Source organism: Simochromis diagramma, unplaced genomic scaffold (genome assembly GCF_900408965.1).
Source record: "Simochromis diagramma unplaced genomic scaffold, fSimDia1.1 OVJJ01000421.1, whole genome shotgun sequence".
In the NCBI taxonomy this organism is placed as follows: domain Eukaryota; kingdom Metazoa; phylum Chordata; class Actinopteri; order Cichliformes; family Cichlidae; genus Simochromis; species Simochromis diagramma.
In genome coordinates this window covers 4455439-4470119 of record NW_024387250.1, presented here as the reverse complement: position 1 = coordinate 4470119, position 14681 = coordinate 4455439, and the positions used below count along the sequence as shown (strand labels likewise).

At 41.2% G+C, this 14681-nt stretch overlaps 2 protein-coding genes across 2 annotated transcripts; one reads left to right on the top strand and one right to left on the bottom strand.

Annotated features, from left to right (window-relative positions):
• Positions 1 to 1643: 1643 nt before the first annotated feature.
• LOC120715132 (ankyrin repeat domain-containing protein 2) lies at positions 1644 to 7111 on the top strand. Its single transcript, XM_040001960.1, has 10 exons — positions 1644 to 1687; positions 2905 to 3056; positions 3158 to 3225; positions 3691 to 3837; positions 3933 to 4040; positions 4126 to 4224; positions 4390 to 4488; positions 4605 to 4703; positions 4798 to 4896; positions 5566 to 7111. Exons 2-10 carry the CDS (start codon positions 2993 to 2995, stop codon positions 5689 to 5691), a joined length of 909 nt encoding a protein of 302 aa, XP_039857894.1. The 5' UTR covers positions 1644 to 1687; positions 2905 to 2992; the 3' UTR covers positions 5692 to 7111.
• Positions 7112 to 7150: 39 nt separating this feature from the next.
• On the bottom strand, positions 7151 to 13190 carry morn4 (MORN repeat containing 4). Its single transcript, XM_040001961.1, has 5 exons — positions 13066 to 13190; positions 12035 to 12108; positions 9722 to 9836; positions 9523 to 9632; positions 7151 to 9427 (listed from the first exon to the last, which is right to left on the bottom strand). The coding sequence occupies exons 2-5, from the start codon at positions 12099 to 12101 to the stop codon at positions 9279 to 9281; spliced, it is 441 nt and encodes a 146-aa protein (XP_039857895.1). The 5' UTR covers positions 12102 to 12108; positions 13066 to 13190; the 3' UTR covers positions 7151 to 9278.
• Between the last annotated feature and the right edge of the window lie 1491 nt (positions 13191 to 14681).

The following is a 14681-nucleotide window of genomic DNA, read 5'->3' as shown; positions in this document are numbered from 1 at the left end:
GCAACGCGCGTTTGCGTCCATATAAAAAGCACTAGCTTTTTGTCCGCTAGAGTGGGATTTTCACGGCACATTCCGCACCACATCTCTGTGCGTTCATCATTTGTTTGAAGCCAGCTCACCTCCTGCAACCACTTTTCCGAGAATACGTGCTTCTTTTGTGGTTCGGACTCCTTCTGACATTTGTTTGGAGGTGGAGGAACACCAAAGTAATTGCTTAAAGGAGCTTGCTTCTTCGACATCTTTAAGAGTTCTAAACAAATGTCTGTCCTCCTCCAGAAAATCTTATGTATGCAAACACGCGTTGCAACTTCATATCTTGTGCGCGTTTTTTTTTTGACAGTGACTGCGCACCTGCGGACCACTTATGTGCAGTTAGGGTTAGGCTCGTCATATTGCAGCCACAGAAATTCTTTTGTCCATGAAACCATAAAGCTGCACTTTCTTTTTGCCTTATAGTCTGCTTTGTCATAACTTTTCCATTTTGTGGTAAGCTTTTCTTTGGCTGTCACTTCTTCACCCTGACCAGAACTAAAATATATATCCTGCTGCTTTTACACACACACACACACACACACACACACACACACACACACACACACACACACACACACACACACACACACACACACACACACACACACACATAACGGTCAGCGATTCTCTGCGCGATCAACCTCTCATATGTTTAAGCTTGCTGCGGGAGATTTCACTTGTCATGTTTGCATAGTAAGCTAACGATTGGATGTCAGAGGAATTGGTGCGCAAATTATCATCACTCACCAATCAGTGCTGTCGCTCTCTATACACAGTTGGAGCGATTGCAAAGTGAAAGCAAAAAACAAGCGCAAATTCAAACGCGATTTCAATATGTCACATATTGACAGTGGCTCACCGATGCCAATGACATAATTACCCAGCTACATTTCCGAAAGAATGCAAAAAGCATTGACATATATTTTTTCCTTCCTACAATAGCCTGACGGGCAGGGCAGAGATAGATTTTGGGAGCCCGACTGGAAAAATCGCTAGCCCCGGGACGTCGGCCTAGCGATTTTGCAAGCCCTGTATCTGATTGAGGAATCACTCATCTTTGGAAAAGAGAGTTTATTACAGAGAAATGGCTCTTTCCATAAATAAAAGCTATACTATAATACGGCTTCTTCTGGGCTATATTCTCAGAGCAGCATATTGTAGCGGGTCAGGGGCTGTTCGGGTTCTGTTTGTACAGTTATGTTTTGTTTATGTGCCAATAGTGGACAGGTGACGGTGCACTCGTGTCGCTGCTACGGTGGTGTCCTTCCGGGGTCAGAGGGCGCCCTGTGTGTTGTTTGTTGTTGCTATGCGGATGCCGCGTGAAGGGCTGGCTCGGGGTCTGTTTGTTCCAGTTTTTTGTTTATGTTGCCATAGTGACAGGTGCGCAAAAGCACTCTCGCTGTTGAGGGGTGGACCCCTTCCGAGGGTCGGGCGCCCGTTGTTTGTTGTTTTGTTTGCTTTGTTGCGTGCTGAGAGTAGCTAGCGGCAGTGTTCTTCTGCAGATGTCAATAAACAGCTGTGCTCCCTGGCTAGCTCACGGGAAGCAAGACCAAACGACACCTCCGTCTCCACCTTGCCTGAGCTCGCCACAATATTAAACATATCAGGTCCCCATAAGGAGAATCATGTGCTAACGGCTGTCTAAATGACCCGGGTAAAGTTTGTAGCATGCATGCTTGTTGTTTTGTCTGCTTCCACTTGTCTTTGCACTAGGATGATGTCGGTGTAAACGTGCAGTCATATTCGTTGTGTTCCCACTAGTGCTGTCAGCGTTAATCTCGTTGAAATGACGTTAACGCCACAACACGGCAAATCTCCATTAATGAGCTACCCCTGATCGCCTGTGCTGGGGCTAGACGGCCAACACGTTAACGAGTTAACTGCGCTAACACACTAGTTCCCACCCATGTAATTGAGCATTGCCTGGCACATCCAACATACTGTTTTACTTTAGTCCATGACGCGCTTACCTTCAGGGTCATACGTCACATGAAAACCAAAATAATTCCAAACGCCAGATCTGAATGAGGGTGGGGGAAGTTCAATTTGCCATGTTGCAAGGAGAGCTTAACTTATGTCTTGCTAGCTTGCCCTGCGCTCTTCCTTCTGACTATGCTGTCTGTGTTGAGCGCTCAGTGGATCTGCGCTCGACAGTGCAGCCTAGGCGGAATAGTCGAACGCAGATTCACTGAGCGCTCAACACAGACAGCATCGTCAGAAGGAAAGTTGATAAAATAAATTACAAATTTTGTATTGTTCGATACATATGCGTACGGAACCGAAAGCACTGTATCGAACGGTTCAATATCGATACGAGTATCGTTGCACCCCTAGTAAATACAACACTGAAGTACACCTAAAAGGTTTTAAGCACTAAAAAGGAGAAGTGTTTGTGTAGCTGCCGCACAACCCGTTATCAAACAGCCCTGTGTCATGTACTGTATGCAGACAAAGGCAGTTGATTTACAAAATCCATGCCCTTTGCTGATTTATCTTTCCGCTGCCTGACTCTCTCAGGTGAAAACAACTAAAGACCCTCCCCCAGTGCACACTGGTCCTACCTGCAATTCTGGATGCAGTTTATCAAAATTAACCAAACAAAATAACTGACTCAGTGACCAATCGAGATATCACTTGACAGTGATCAAACCTTTATAAATAGCATAATCCCTCAAACCAGCATGTTTATGAAAGGAATATTGAAGTAAAAGAGAAGGGCATACTGTGGCAGCTACAGGAGGGAGTAAACCCAGGAGCTTATGCAGTGAATATACCCTCTGTGTAGGACATGCCTAAAGGGTCTTTTTCTTTGTGTGTGTGTGTGTGTGTGTTTTGGGGGGTTGTGTGTTTGTGTGTGTGTGGGCATGACAGAGGAAGAGAGTGAGCGAGAATGTAGGTCTGGCAAGTACACGGCAAAGTACACACACACCTGTTTGTCGGAGTAACACAATGTCCCACCATGAAGTCACTGAAGTCACTGAAGCCATCAAGCCACTGTGCCCAACAGCACTTCTCTATAAGCTGTATGATCTGACAGTTTTATTCTATTATATTTTAGATTATTGAACATTTAGTTGTTCGATATTACTATATTATTATTGCATTTTTGCATATTATACCCCAGGGATGGAAAACGTTGCACAGTGGGCCGGTGTGATGGACCATGAGACAGGACAAGAAGAGAAAACCCAGGTAAGTAAAAGCTTTATTCCTGCTGTGGCTTTTGCAGTCATTCTCCTGTTGACTCCTAAAATGATAATTGTTTGACACCCCCCTTTCTCTCTCTGCCAGCACAGACTATATAATGTATTTTTCTGTTGTTATCACAATATCAAAATTCCAAAAAATTCTTAATGAGAAAAATTAAAAACATATGAGTAAGTGTTGCAGGTGTCATGCTTGTTTGACATTAAATCTGATAACTAATACAAAAATGTGACTATGAACAGCACATGAGAGGCATTTTATCTGAAATGTTTCTATTGCTATGGCCAAGCCTGGTTTGCACTATGCTGTGAATTTGTTTTGACATTAACACTGTCATTCCCGGCTCTCAACACCCCATAGCTTGCTTGGCACCGCTGCTTCCAAAGCCAACATTACCTCGCTGATCTAGGTTTTCAAACTGTGTTTGTTATTGTTCCCGTCATTTTGCAGGCAGATGAGAGAACGGGGAGAATCTCATCGGACCTGTGCAGCGAGAGTTTGGACCTGAATGCAGAACAGGATAACTCAGAGCTGGGCAAAAGAAAAAAGAAGACCAAAAAAACATTCACGCCCAGGCTGTCTGTGGAAATGCAAGTGGTGAGAATGATTTTCAGAAGCTGTGTCTTCATGTCAAAGATGTATAAAGTGAACCTCTGCCTCTCCTGCTCCTCTGTGTGTGTCTGTGTGGACAGATAGAACCTGTGGATACTGCAGAATTCATGAACGCAGCCAGTGAGTGCAAACTGGATATCATAGACAGGTATCTGGAAGATGGTGGGAACCCAAATGCCCACGATGAGGTAGGGCTCTCCCTGCATCACAGTAAAACATGAATAAAATATAGCATGCTAAAATCTCAGCTAATAATATATTTACATTTGCCAGCTGAAGAGGACAGCACTCCACCGCGCCTGCCTGGAAGGACATGCTCCAGTTGTCCAAATGCTTTTAGGAAAAGGAGCTGATATCAACTTAAAAGATCAAGTAAGACGTGTGTGCACGCTGTAGGTTTGTAAAGATGATGATGGGATTGAGTGAGATTATCTTCTCAAACTAAAGCTCCTGGTTCTAGTGACCTGATGCCTGCACTACTAATGGGATGGGATTGGGGGGGTGGGGTGGGGGGTGGTGGCTCCTACTGTGTTTCAGCTGGGCTCTAGGGCCATACACTGGGCCTGCAGAGGGGGAAACCTGACGGTTGTCGAAGTCCTGAAGAGCCACGGGGCTGATCTTAATGTTAGAGATAAGGTAAATGTGAATTTTAGTGGGCTCTGCATTTGCACCAGACCACAGTCAGCCTCTAATTGAACACGAGTTTGCACACATTCCCACAATCTCAGATTATATCATTGTCTGTACTGCAGTTGCATAGCACACCTCTGCATGTTGCCACGAGAACAGGCCACACCTCCATTGTGGAATACCTGCTGTCTTGTGGGGCCTTAATCAACTCCAGGGACAGGGTAGGTGGCAACTCCGCTCCACTTCTGTGCTTCATGACCTCTACAGTTTATTTAAGTCATTAACAAAAATGCTTTTTTTAAAACCTGGTTTTAGGAAGGTGACACAGCCCTGCACGATGCAGTGCGTCTCAACAGATACAAGATAGTGAAGCTGCTCATAGTTGCAGGAGCTGACACAAAAATAAAAAATCATGTGAGTTTTTTTTTTTTTTTCATCTTTAATTCTCATTAGTGTGCAGGTTAGCATGGGTGTGAAAATGTAAAGAACCTGGTTCACGGGACGGTTTTGATTTCCATATGTGCAAATACAATGCTAGTTTGGTTATCTCATAATAAAGTGAGACAATGATGACAGTTTGCTTTTTGATTCATACGAAAGGCAGTTTTGATCCAAGTCAAGAAATGTAGTTCAGCAGCACCTCATAAACTGTCAGACTGGTGCATTGTTTTTTGGTTGAGTTGTTTTTTTAAATGAGCAAGATGTAAGGTGTGATCTTCAGATGTGCTTCTGTTTTCTTTGAACAGTGCTTGCAGTTTCCTGTCTTCATGCTAAGATATTAACACTGTGGTGCATATGACATAATCACAAGTGTCACGTTCAGTTTCATGCCAGTGTCACACCTATTCATCTCTTTAACTTTTGCTAATTTGCAAACTAAAGGGACCAGGCCTCCACCGCCTTACACACACAAACCACTAGGATTTTTAAATCTAAGCATTATATTTATTATTACACTTTATTGCCACTATTTTAAAGCATATTTACTGCCTGCATATTAAAAGCTAACATGGTTTTTGCTCACATCTCAACACTCTGCATGCTATATACCTCAGTGGTAACAAAGTGACAGTGTGATTACAGGAAGGACTGACAGCAGTGCAGCAGGTAAAACAATGGCAGTTTGACATCGTGGAGACCCTGCAGAGGCTTGAGAAACTAAGGAAGGTGGGAGTACTGTCGCCTTCTAACAACTCAGGGGAGGAGTGAACAGTGCAGCACAAAGCTGTGCATCTGTGCAAGGATCACCTCAGTTTACATTGCAACTGAGCGGTTACAGTTCTGCCGCATTGAACTTAAAGCCAGCAGATATCCTGGGATTGTTGAGGCTCTCAGTGAGCTAAAATCCACCTGGTTGACGATCCACCCTTGATTCATATTGTATATTCTTTCTATATCACTTTCTATGAGCATCTGCCTCAGGTTCTCTCTATATAAATATATTCTCTACTTCTATGTAGTGCTGTGTAAATGATATTTGCATCTGCGTTTCCAGGATGTTACTGTGAAACCTCTAAATCAGTCTGAAAATATCAGTTGGGAATTAACATTAATATTAAAAAGTATCTGCTTATGTAAAACAGTAAGAAAACAACTCACAAGTGAAAAAAAACAAAGGCAGCCTCGTGATTTTGAAACGAGGTTTAAAAGTGCTTAATATTGTTACGAACACTCTGAATATTTCACATCTGATATGGGATGCTTTTGAAAGTTAAATAAAGCTGACAGAGATGGGGACTGTGTAAAAGTTGTTTTTGAATATACATTAGAGGTCCTTCTTTTATTGAGCCAGTGGGCCAGGCCAGAGAACGCATTAGCCCTGTGTTTGAGACGCCAGCTGACAGCAGCAGAGATGATGGGTATGCCTCCCGCTAAAGTCAGAGATTCAGCAGGAGCTCAGCAACATATTTTCCTTCTATCATCAGAGGCTCAAATGTTCCTGAGGGACATTTGTCATTTACGCTGGGGAAACAATTTGCTGCTCTGCTTATACTGTAGTCTTTTAAGTACAGTAGCATATTCTAAAAATAGCCAGCACAGCTTCCTAAACAAATATTGTGGTACTGCTGTATTTCTCACAGTGCTGGTGTAAAATGTTGTTTTTTCATGTATCACTGTGCTTCTTGTAGGCAGTGCATCAGATAAACTACCACACACAGACACATTTCCTGTTAAAAGCAATGCTGTGTAACTGTCAGGGACACTGGGGAAAACATACCACAAACAATAGAAGGTTATTCACACTGTGTGCAAGTGTTATAGTTTTATTTTGTCGACCCAATCTTAGCACGGCTTTTGCTAATCTGTGTATATCAAATGAAAGTTTTAGAAAAGTGATTGTTTTACTTTTTGAGGTTTAATGTTCTCAGCTCTTTGTGAGTTGCATGCTGCTTTGTTGCCAGTTAGGGCTGGAATGATGTACAGCGAGAAAGAGGGGGATGGGGAAGCCGGAGGTTTTCCCTCTGTGTTGTTGCTATGGTGGAACCGAAATCCAGTGGAACCTGTTTGTGAGTGAAATGCAAACATCTCTCCCATAATTTACCCTTTACGTTAGAATCCCTGAGAAGCTATGAAATAAAAACTAAAGCGTTTCCTGTTTCTTTGTTCAATTCAAATACTGTGACACTCAATGAAAAATACGTTTCGCTTTCAGCAAAAAAGATCTTTATTAAACACATCCACTGGTTGCCACCTCTGTGAGACTTATTCCAGGAACGTTACAGGATATTGTGCAACAGTTTTCTCTGAGAGCACTCAAAGCAACATTAAATCGTTACTGAACAAAAACCTAAGAACCGAAACGATGTTTTCCAGGCAAGTGAAAATCTGGGCAGGCACACTTTTAAAGCACCATTTGTTTCCATTTGGAAAAGGATGTGTGATTCGAGTGTATCCAGTTTCACTCAGGCAGAAGTGTGGAAGCAAAGAAGGCTTGAGGAAGTGTTGTGTCTAATGGAAAAGAAAAAGAAAACCCTCTACGAGATCTGCAGCATATTACACTGTTTTCACACAGTTCAACCCTTAAAGTGTGTTTTATAAAGTGGTACTAATGCATTCACTGTACTGCTGTCTTTGTGATTGTACTTTCCACCGTGCTGCCATACCAAAGGGGCGTTCAAAGCAACAATGCAAGACTGTGAATTGATTTTCTTTATACTCGATAACAGCAGTGAATGCCTGTAAATGTGTTAAACCATGCTCGAAACATCAGACATATTTAAAGCAGAATCTGATTTCAATTCCCTGTTTAATCTGCAATTTGTTCTTACTGATTGCTCTTTATTGTTCAGGAAAACATGACCTTTGACTGTTCTGGAGTTCAGTAGCTGTATCTTCTGTCTGTCTTTGGTTGAAGCGCTGTGTAGGCAACCCTAGACAAACCATCTCAACAAATGCTTTTTAAGGCCTATTAACTGTTCAAGTACACGGAAATAATCAGAAATCACAGGTCGGCTGTGATCAGCTATAAAGGTTAATAATAAATTCTTAACACGTTCTTTGACTACACTGTGTTAAATAATGCAGTAGTACAATTTTCCACCTGACCAACAATTCATTCCAGAGGTCAAACCAAACACAGTCACAGACGATGACTATCTATACATATCACAAAAGGACTACACACGTTACAAAGTGAAATAGATATCTGATTTATAAATCATTCAATTTGCTGCCTTGTTTAAGATTTAGGTCCATAATTGAGTGCATTTAGTTGTGATTTCCACTGTAAATGTGACGCGTTGATGGGAGCTAAATCCTCAGCACCAGCTTAGCGATATGTCTCGGAGCAATGGAGTCAAGAAGGGAAAGAGAGGGCGTTGTGCGTCTTTTGTTTTTGTTTTTTTAAATCAGACAACCTTGAACTACACTCTTGCACAAAAATGTCTTTAAGGCAAACGTGAATACTGATTTTCAAAAGGGGGAAAGTGGAAAAATTGATCCCTTTTTTTGTAAAGTTAGCAGCAGGATTTTCAGTTGAGGGACTCTTAAAGGCGGCCATTGGAGTGTTCTCAGAATCATTTACATTCACCTGGTTTCGTCAGCGCGCTGTGTGTGTCTTTTTCCACCCGTCAAACTTGTTGAATGCTTTTCCTTGCTCATAACACCTTTACAAAGCCAATTAAAAACTATTTGAAATGGTGCATTGTTTAGATCTGTGTTTTAGCCCTCGGTCTTTGTGACTGGTTTTGTGGGCATGCTGTCATGAATGTGAATCATGTTGCTGCCATGCTCTTGCACATGCAAGCACGTCCTTGTGCATGTGAATGTGAAGAACAAAAGCGGACCCACTTATAAAAGCACTGCTAGTGGCACCACTAGTTAAAAATTCAAAAGGTACATTTAGGTTTCACTTTCTTGTAATAGCTTGCACCTTTTTAAGGTGAATTAATTCCACCTATAGAATTAATTTACAAACTCTTTAAAGAACCAGATGTCTCAATTTTCATGGTTTGATAAAAGAAGGCTAAGTATTCTGTAGGAAAGACAAAAAGACGATGTTCAGAACACCGGAACAGCAGCATTCACTGTATTCATAACTTGAAGTTAAAGGTGTGCTTTATGGTCTTCATATTTCATGTCAGTCTTCCAGAAAGTCATTATTTGGTCAATTTGCATGTGGATTCCAAGCCTCTGTTGAAGCAGAGCGAGGATCATGCATAACAAGAAAAAAAGTCATGGTAAAAGAAGAGATGAAGACATTGAGAGAAGAGCTGGGGAAACATATTCAAGTACAATCCCTGACGCCCTTTCGGATGGTGTTGGAACCTTGAGTGCGATTGTGTCCTTCAGGGTTGTCAAAGCGCCAGGCTGTGAGCATTGGAGGCTGAAGCCTGCGCACGCTGCACCACTCCTGGACACTTTTCTCTCTTCAGCAGCTTGTGGTTTTGAAACAAGCCTTCATTTCGTGGAACACCATGAGTTCCATCTGGGAAAGTCAGTAGCCCTGGAGGGACAGACAGAGGACGCTAAGACGCTATCACAGAGAGAGAATACTGACATCCTGATGGACAGGCTGTTCCAGTGCTGTAAAACTCTTACCATAGCCTTCAACACGCCCGTCTTTGAATTCCCCTTCAAACTTCATGCCGTCATATCGACTGAAGACACCCGTGCCATGAAATTTTCCGTGTGCAAATTCGCCTTCGTATCTGAAATGGTGAAAGTAAAGCATGAGTTTATTTTTTAATCAAGTACAAAATTTGTTCTCTTGTTGTTTCCACTCTTTTTGTTCACACACCTGGATCCATCTGTAAAAAGCAGTACACCAGAACCATGGAAGAGTCCATTCTCAAACTGACCGCTGTAACAGGTTCCATCCTGAAACTTGAGCTGGCCATCACCATGTCTCCGACCTGGAAAGTTCCACAACATCAAAGTGAGCAATGGCAGTAACTTCAAACAGAAGATACCATTCACTTGTGAGGAATCTAATTAAAATCAACCACCAGGTCTGTTGTGGTTTATTCCTACGTAACAAATTGCAACATACTGATGGAAAACCGAGCCTACCGTTTGAACTTACAGTGTGGCCGAGGGATTTAAATTCACTTTTACCGTAGAGGTGCTTCTCATGTCACATGAGTTAGTACGTGCCTGGATTTAAATACCCCACCACCCTTGCTCAGAGAAAGGTTTACTACTGTCCCATCTGCCTCCTGTGCACTCAGAATTACAGCAGTCTAATCCAGCAGATTTTTAGCAGGGATTTCTACTTTGGGATCCAGATTGTGAAAACAGTCAAGGAATGTACTTGCACTCCCCTCCTAGAAGCCTGTGATCCACTACTGAAGCTTATAATCACATCAGAGGGCACACACCTACAACTGGTTTAATCCACAAAAGCCACACTGAAAATGCAGGTAGAGCAAAATTTGTTGAATACAATAGGTTAAGTTGTGTTGTTTTTATGTAAAAGCAGCTGAAAATCTTAACAAACCAAATGACAAGAGAAAATTACTCTGGGATTGTCTTATTCCTAGCATATTGGCTTAGTTTCTCAGAAGCAGCTGACAGAGGACACTAAGATTTCCAAAACAGGTCCAAAGTCTAATCCAGACAAAGCCAGAGCTAGCAACTCAGTCGCTGATTGTCTTGGGTTACCAGTGCTTGCTAATTGGGATTTGACTAAATAGCTTGAGCTTGCATGTCACTAAATGTAGCATCACTGTATGTGTGTTAGAGAGATTTAAAACAGAGCAAGCATCCTGTGATATTTTAGACAGGTGAAAATTTGGACAAAGATGTTTTCCCCACAGCTTCATGATAACCCTGCCTTTGGTACTTTCCTGCTATTTCCCTGTAATAACATTATTTATGTAAATACAAATCACTTACAAAGCTCTCTGTTATGTGTACTCTGAAGTTAAACATCCAGCACAGATGGGTGAACATCAAGCCCAGTGAGGCAGCTTACTTATTACCTTATCTAATGGATGCTGCTTTAGCTGATGCTTTATAATTTACTAAAATTATTTTAAAATTATTGAAATATCTGGAAATATGCAAGGAAATATACAGGTCTAAAAAGCTTGAAAGTTAGTATTTGCTGTGCCCAACACAACCTGAACTCTCTTAGACAAGCTTTCTTTCCTAAGAGAGCAAAATATCTCTCCAGGCCTTTCAAAGTTCTTCTTTGGGGGTCGCCGGGTCGGCTACCTTTTGTTCTGTTCTCTGTCAAAATTATCCCACATTGCTTTAATAATGTTGAGGTACAAGCTCTGGGGGGGGGGGGCAAATCCATAAGTAACAGTGCTTCATTGTGTGTTCTTCTATCCAGGTATGCTTTTACTGCACTTCCAGTGTGCTTGTGATCATTGTCATGCTAAAAAGTGAAGCCCTTGCCAATCAGATGCTTCCTAGATGACACTGCATAGTGGATTAAAAAAGTATATCTTTGGTATTTTTTGTAGATTTAACTAAAGAAATGGGAAGAAATTGCGTTTTTGTAACAGGCTGCTAGTAATAAAGTGCCTAATGATCCAATTTAAAATGGGTTTTTTTTCACCTGTTCAGTGGATTAATAAAAAGAAAAAGAAAAAAGACCATTCCTCTGAAAATGGTCAGTTACCAGAGCTGGACTAAAGATTAGTGAAAACGCAGCAGAAAAACCTTAAAAGGCTTTTAGAAAGTCTGGAAAGCTATTGCTCAAGATCACTTTAAGAAATTACACAATAGTCTGGCTTTTAGAAGCAAAACAAAAAAAATGAGGAGTGGCTCAAGAAATTTACAGATTATTGTACAAACTAATACCACTATGATACCATGGACCTGTTCCTTTGGGGAATATGGTTATGAGTTCAATTTTTGCGGCCGTAACCTGAATCCAAGAATACCTAATCTAGACTTCACAGAACAAGGACTCAACAGACTTTTCAATTGTGCTGATATCTCACCTTTCTCTAAGCTGATAGCTAAAGCAACAACACCTTGGAGACATATTCTAAACACACTACCATAGCTACAAGTGACCACCTGTCTCCCTTGTATTAACATAAACATGTTTGGACATCCTTTAAGCTTTCTTTAAAACTGAAAAGTGGGATTGTCTTGCCTTCTTTCCACTCGCCGTGGTACTCTTCCCCACTAGCATAGGTGAAAGATCCTCTGGTCAGAGTCATGGTTTTCCTGTCAGCACACAAACACACTCTGAGTCACTCTGTGACTGAGTTAAAAACGCACACACATGTACTTATGAGTAGAAATTCCTTTTGGGATTATTAGTCCCTCTGTCTATGGAACAGGGAAAGTAATTGCCTCTTTGGTACACATATATACTGTAGGGTTGGAGACCTCAGTCATAAAGCAGACGTGATGAAAGCAGAATGCTTCTAATAGTCTTTAAAGGATTACCTTACTATGATGATCTTTTTCTTTAATCAGTCATATTTAGTAAAGAAAGACAAATAAATGCATTATCTAGCTTCTATTACAACCTCTAGACCGTAAAGCCTTAGAAAGCTTTCCAATTTCTTTAAATAGTAGGGGGTTATTTTAACTTCATACGCTTCCTATAATTAAATAGCACACGGGGGAGGGGAGCTATTTGATGCACCCCAAAATGAAGGCTAATAATCAAAAAGGCTTTATAAAAAGGCAAAGGCAAGTCACATCTGATCCCATAGCTGCATAAGCACAACTCTGATTATAATACAGTGCATGCTGGTAGCGGTGACGCTGGGGTATGCCCAGTTGTGAGGAACGCCTTTTACAAAGGTTCAGACCCTGGAAGCGTTACTGTAGCATGGATGCAGACATACACCAAAGATGATTGCTATTTAATGGTTAATGACGCTCTTCCTTTAAAAGAAATAAATGATAATGTGTACAATGTACAATGAGAGTGAGGTGTAATTTCATCCGTGATGTCAAACGAATAAATAATTGATCACACCAACACTGAAACGTTGTTGGAAATATCCAACTTAGGTTGCCAATATGTTCTGAGCAGTGCAGTTTTCACTTACATAACATGTTGCTGAAAAGGCTGTCGCTTTTAATGACAAAGCCTAGGTAGATCTGATGTAACCTATATCTCATCTACAAGGGGGGAAAGGCTGCACACCCGTTAACGCTATAATTTACCTGCAGACTACGTTTGTCGTCTCTGAAGCATGGAAACCACCGTGCAAGAGCGGAGGGGCGTAAAAATATGAAAACACCGGCTGAGAGACGTTTGTCGCATTCACGTCCTCCTCGTAAGCTTGATCGAAGCAGTTGTCCCAGACACGCTTTGGAAAAAAATGCAAAAATCGTCATTCTTTTGGATTCATGTGTTTGCACGTTGAATTATAAGGTGGGAAATTCCCATGTTTTATTTTTTAAACCCTATTTGGTTGCTATCAAATGTTTTATTGTTGTCGACTTTTTGTTGGTGGCCACCCTTCCGCTAAGGTTTAATAATTCCGGCAGCACTTGAACGTAGCATTACAACGCCGTTGGCATAGTGTGCTGCAGGTTACAGACAGTGGCAGACATATTTATCATAGAATGATGCTGGGCATTTTTCTGAAGCTGTTTAATTATTTTTGTCATTATTGTTGGCCAATGCTGTGTTTTATATAGGACCAAACATGCTATTACTACTAATACTACTAAATTCTTACTATTTTTAAAAATCTGATTAAGATGTCGGGATTTTATTTTAGTTAGATGGCCAAACTCCCTGTCCTAGCTCATGGTACTGATGTATATTGCAGAGGTTTTCTTAATAATAACCTAGTCACTTTATTTAATACTACTGGGCTGCACTCCCTTTTGCCTTCACAACTGACTTCACAACAATTCTTCATGGCACGTAATTTAACAAGGTGCTGGAGACCTGGGTCTATATTGACATGATAACCTCACACAGTTACTGCAGAATTGCTGGTTGCTCATCTATGATGAATCTGGCAGTCTATGGCAGTGAATCTGCCATCCCAGGGGCGCTCTACTGGATTGAGAGCTGGTGCCTGTAGAAGCCATTTGTGCTCAGTGCCGTGACTCATTGTCAAGGAACCAGTTTGCAATTATTTGAGCTTTGTGACATGGTGCACTATCCTGCTGGAAGCAACAGTCAAAAGACTAATACAATAAAGAAGTGGATATGGTCATGAGCAATACAGAGGTGGGCTGTGGTGTTTAAATAATGTTTAACTGGTATTAAGGGTAGTAAATCACTTTTCTTCACCACTGATCAGTTTGAACTACAGGAGGTCATCTTGACCATGTCTACATACTTAAATGCATTGAGTTGCTTCCATGTGATTAGCTCATTAGACATCTGTGTTAACAAGCAGTTGAATGGGTGTCCCCGACAGAGTGACCAATATAAACACTGGTCAAATTGAAATCTGAAACATCAAAAATGCAGAGCTACCCTCTGTGGCAACCCATTATGATAAGAGAGCTGATATATAGTCGTGGTAAAAAGTAAACACACATTTGTTCAATTCTAAGGGTTTTATCAGGACATAGTAAAAATCTGCTGTGAAGCAGTGGGTTAGTGAGCTATGTTAAGCTTAAAGTCAGAATTTTCAGTGTCATGAAAGTGGTTCTCTCTTTTTATTGGGCTAAATTATCATGGCAACTTATGCAAAACATATAACCTGGTTCAGGAGTGGCTTAAGTTTTGTTTAAAAATCATGTGGAAGTGTCACTTTTTCACATCTTTTATAAAATTGATAGCATTCAGTGTCATATAGATCCTCTAGGGAAAC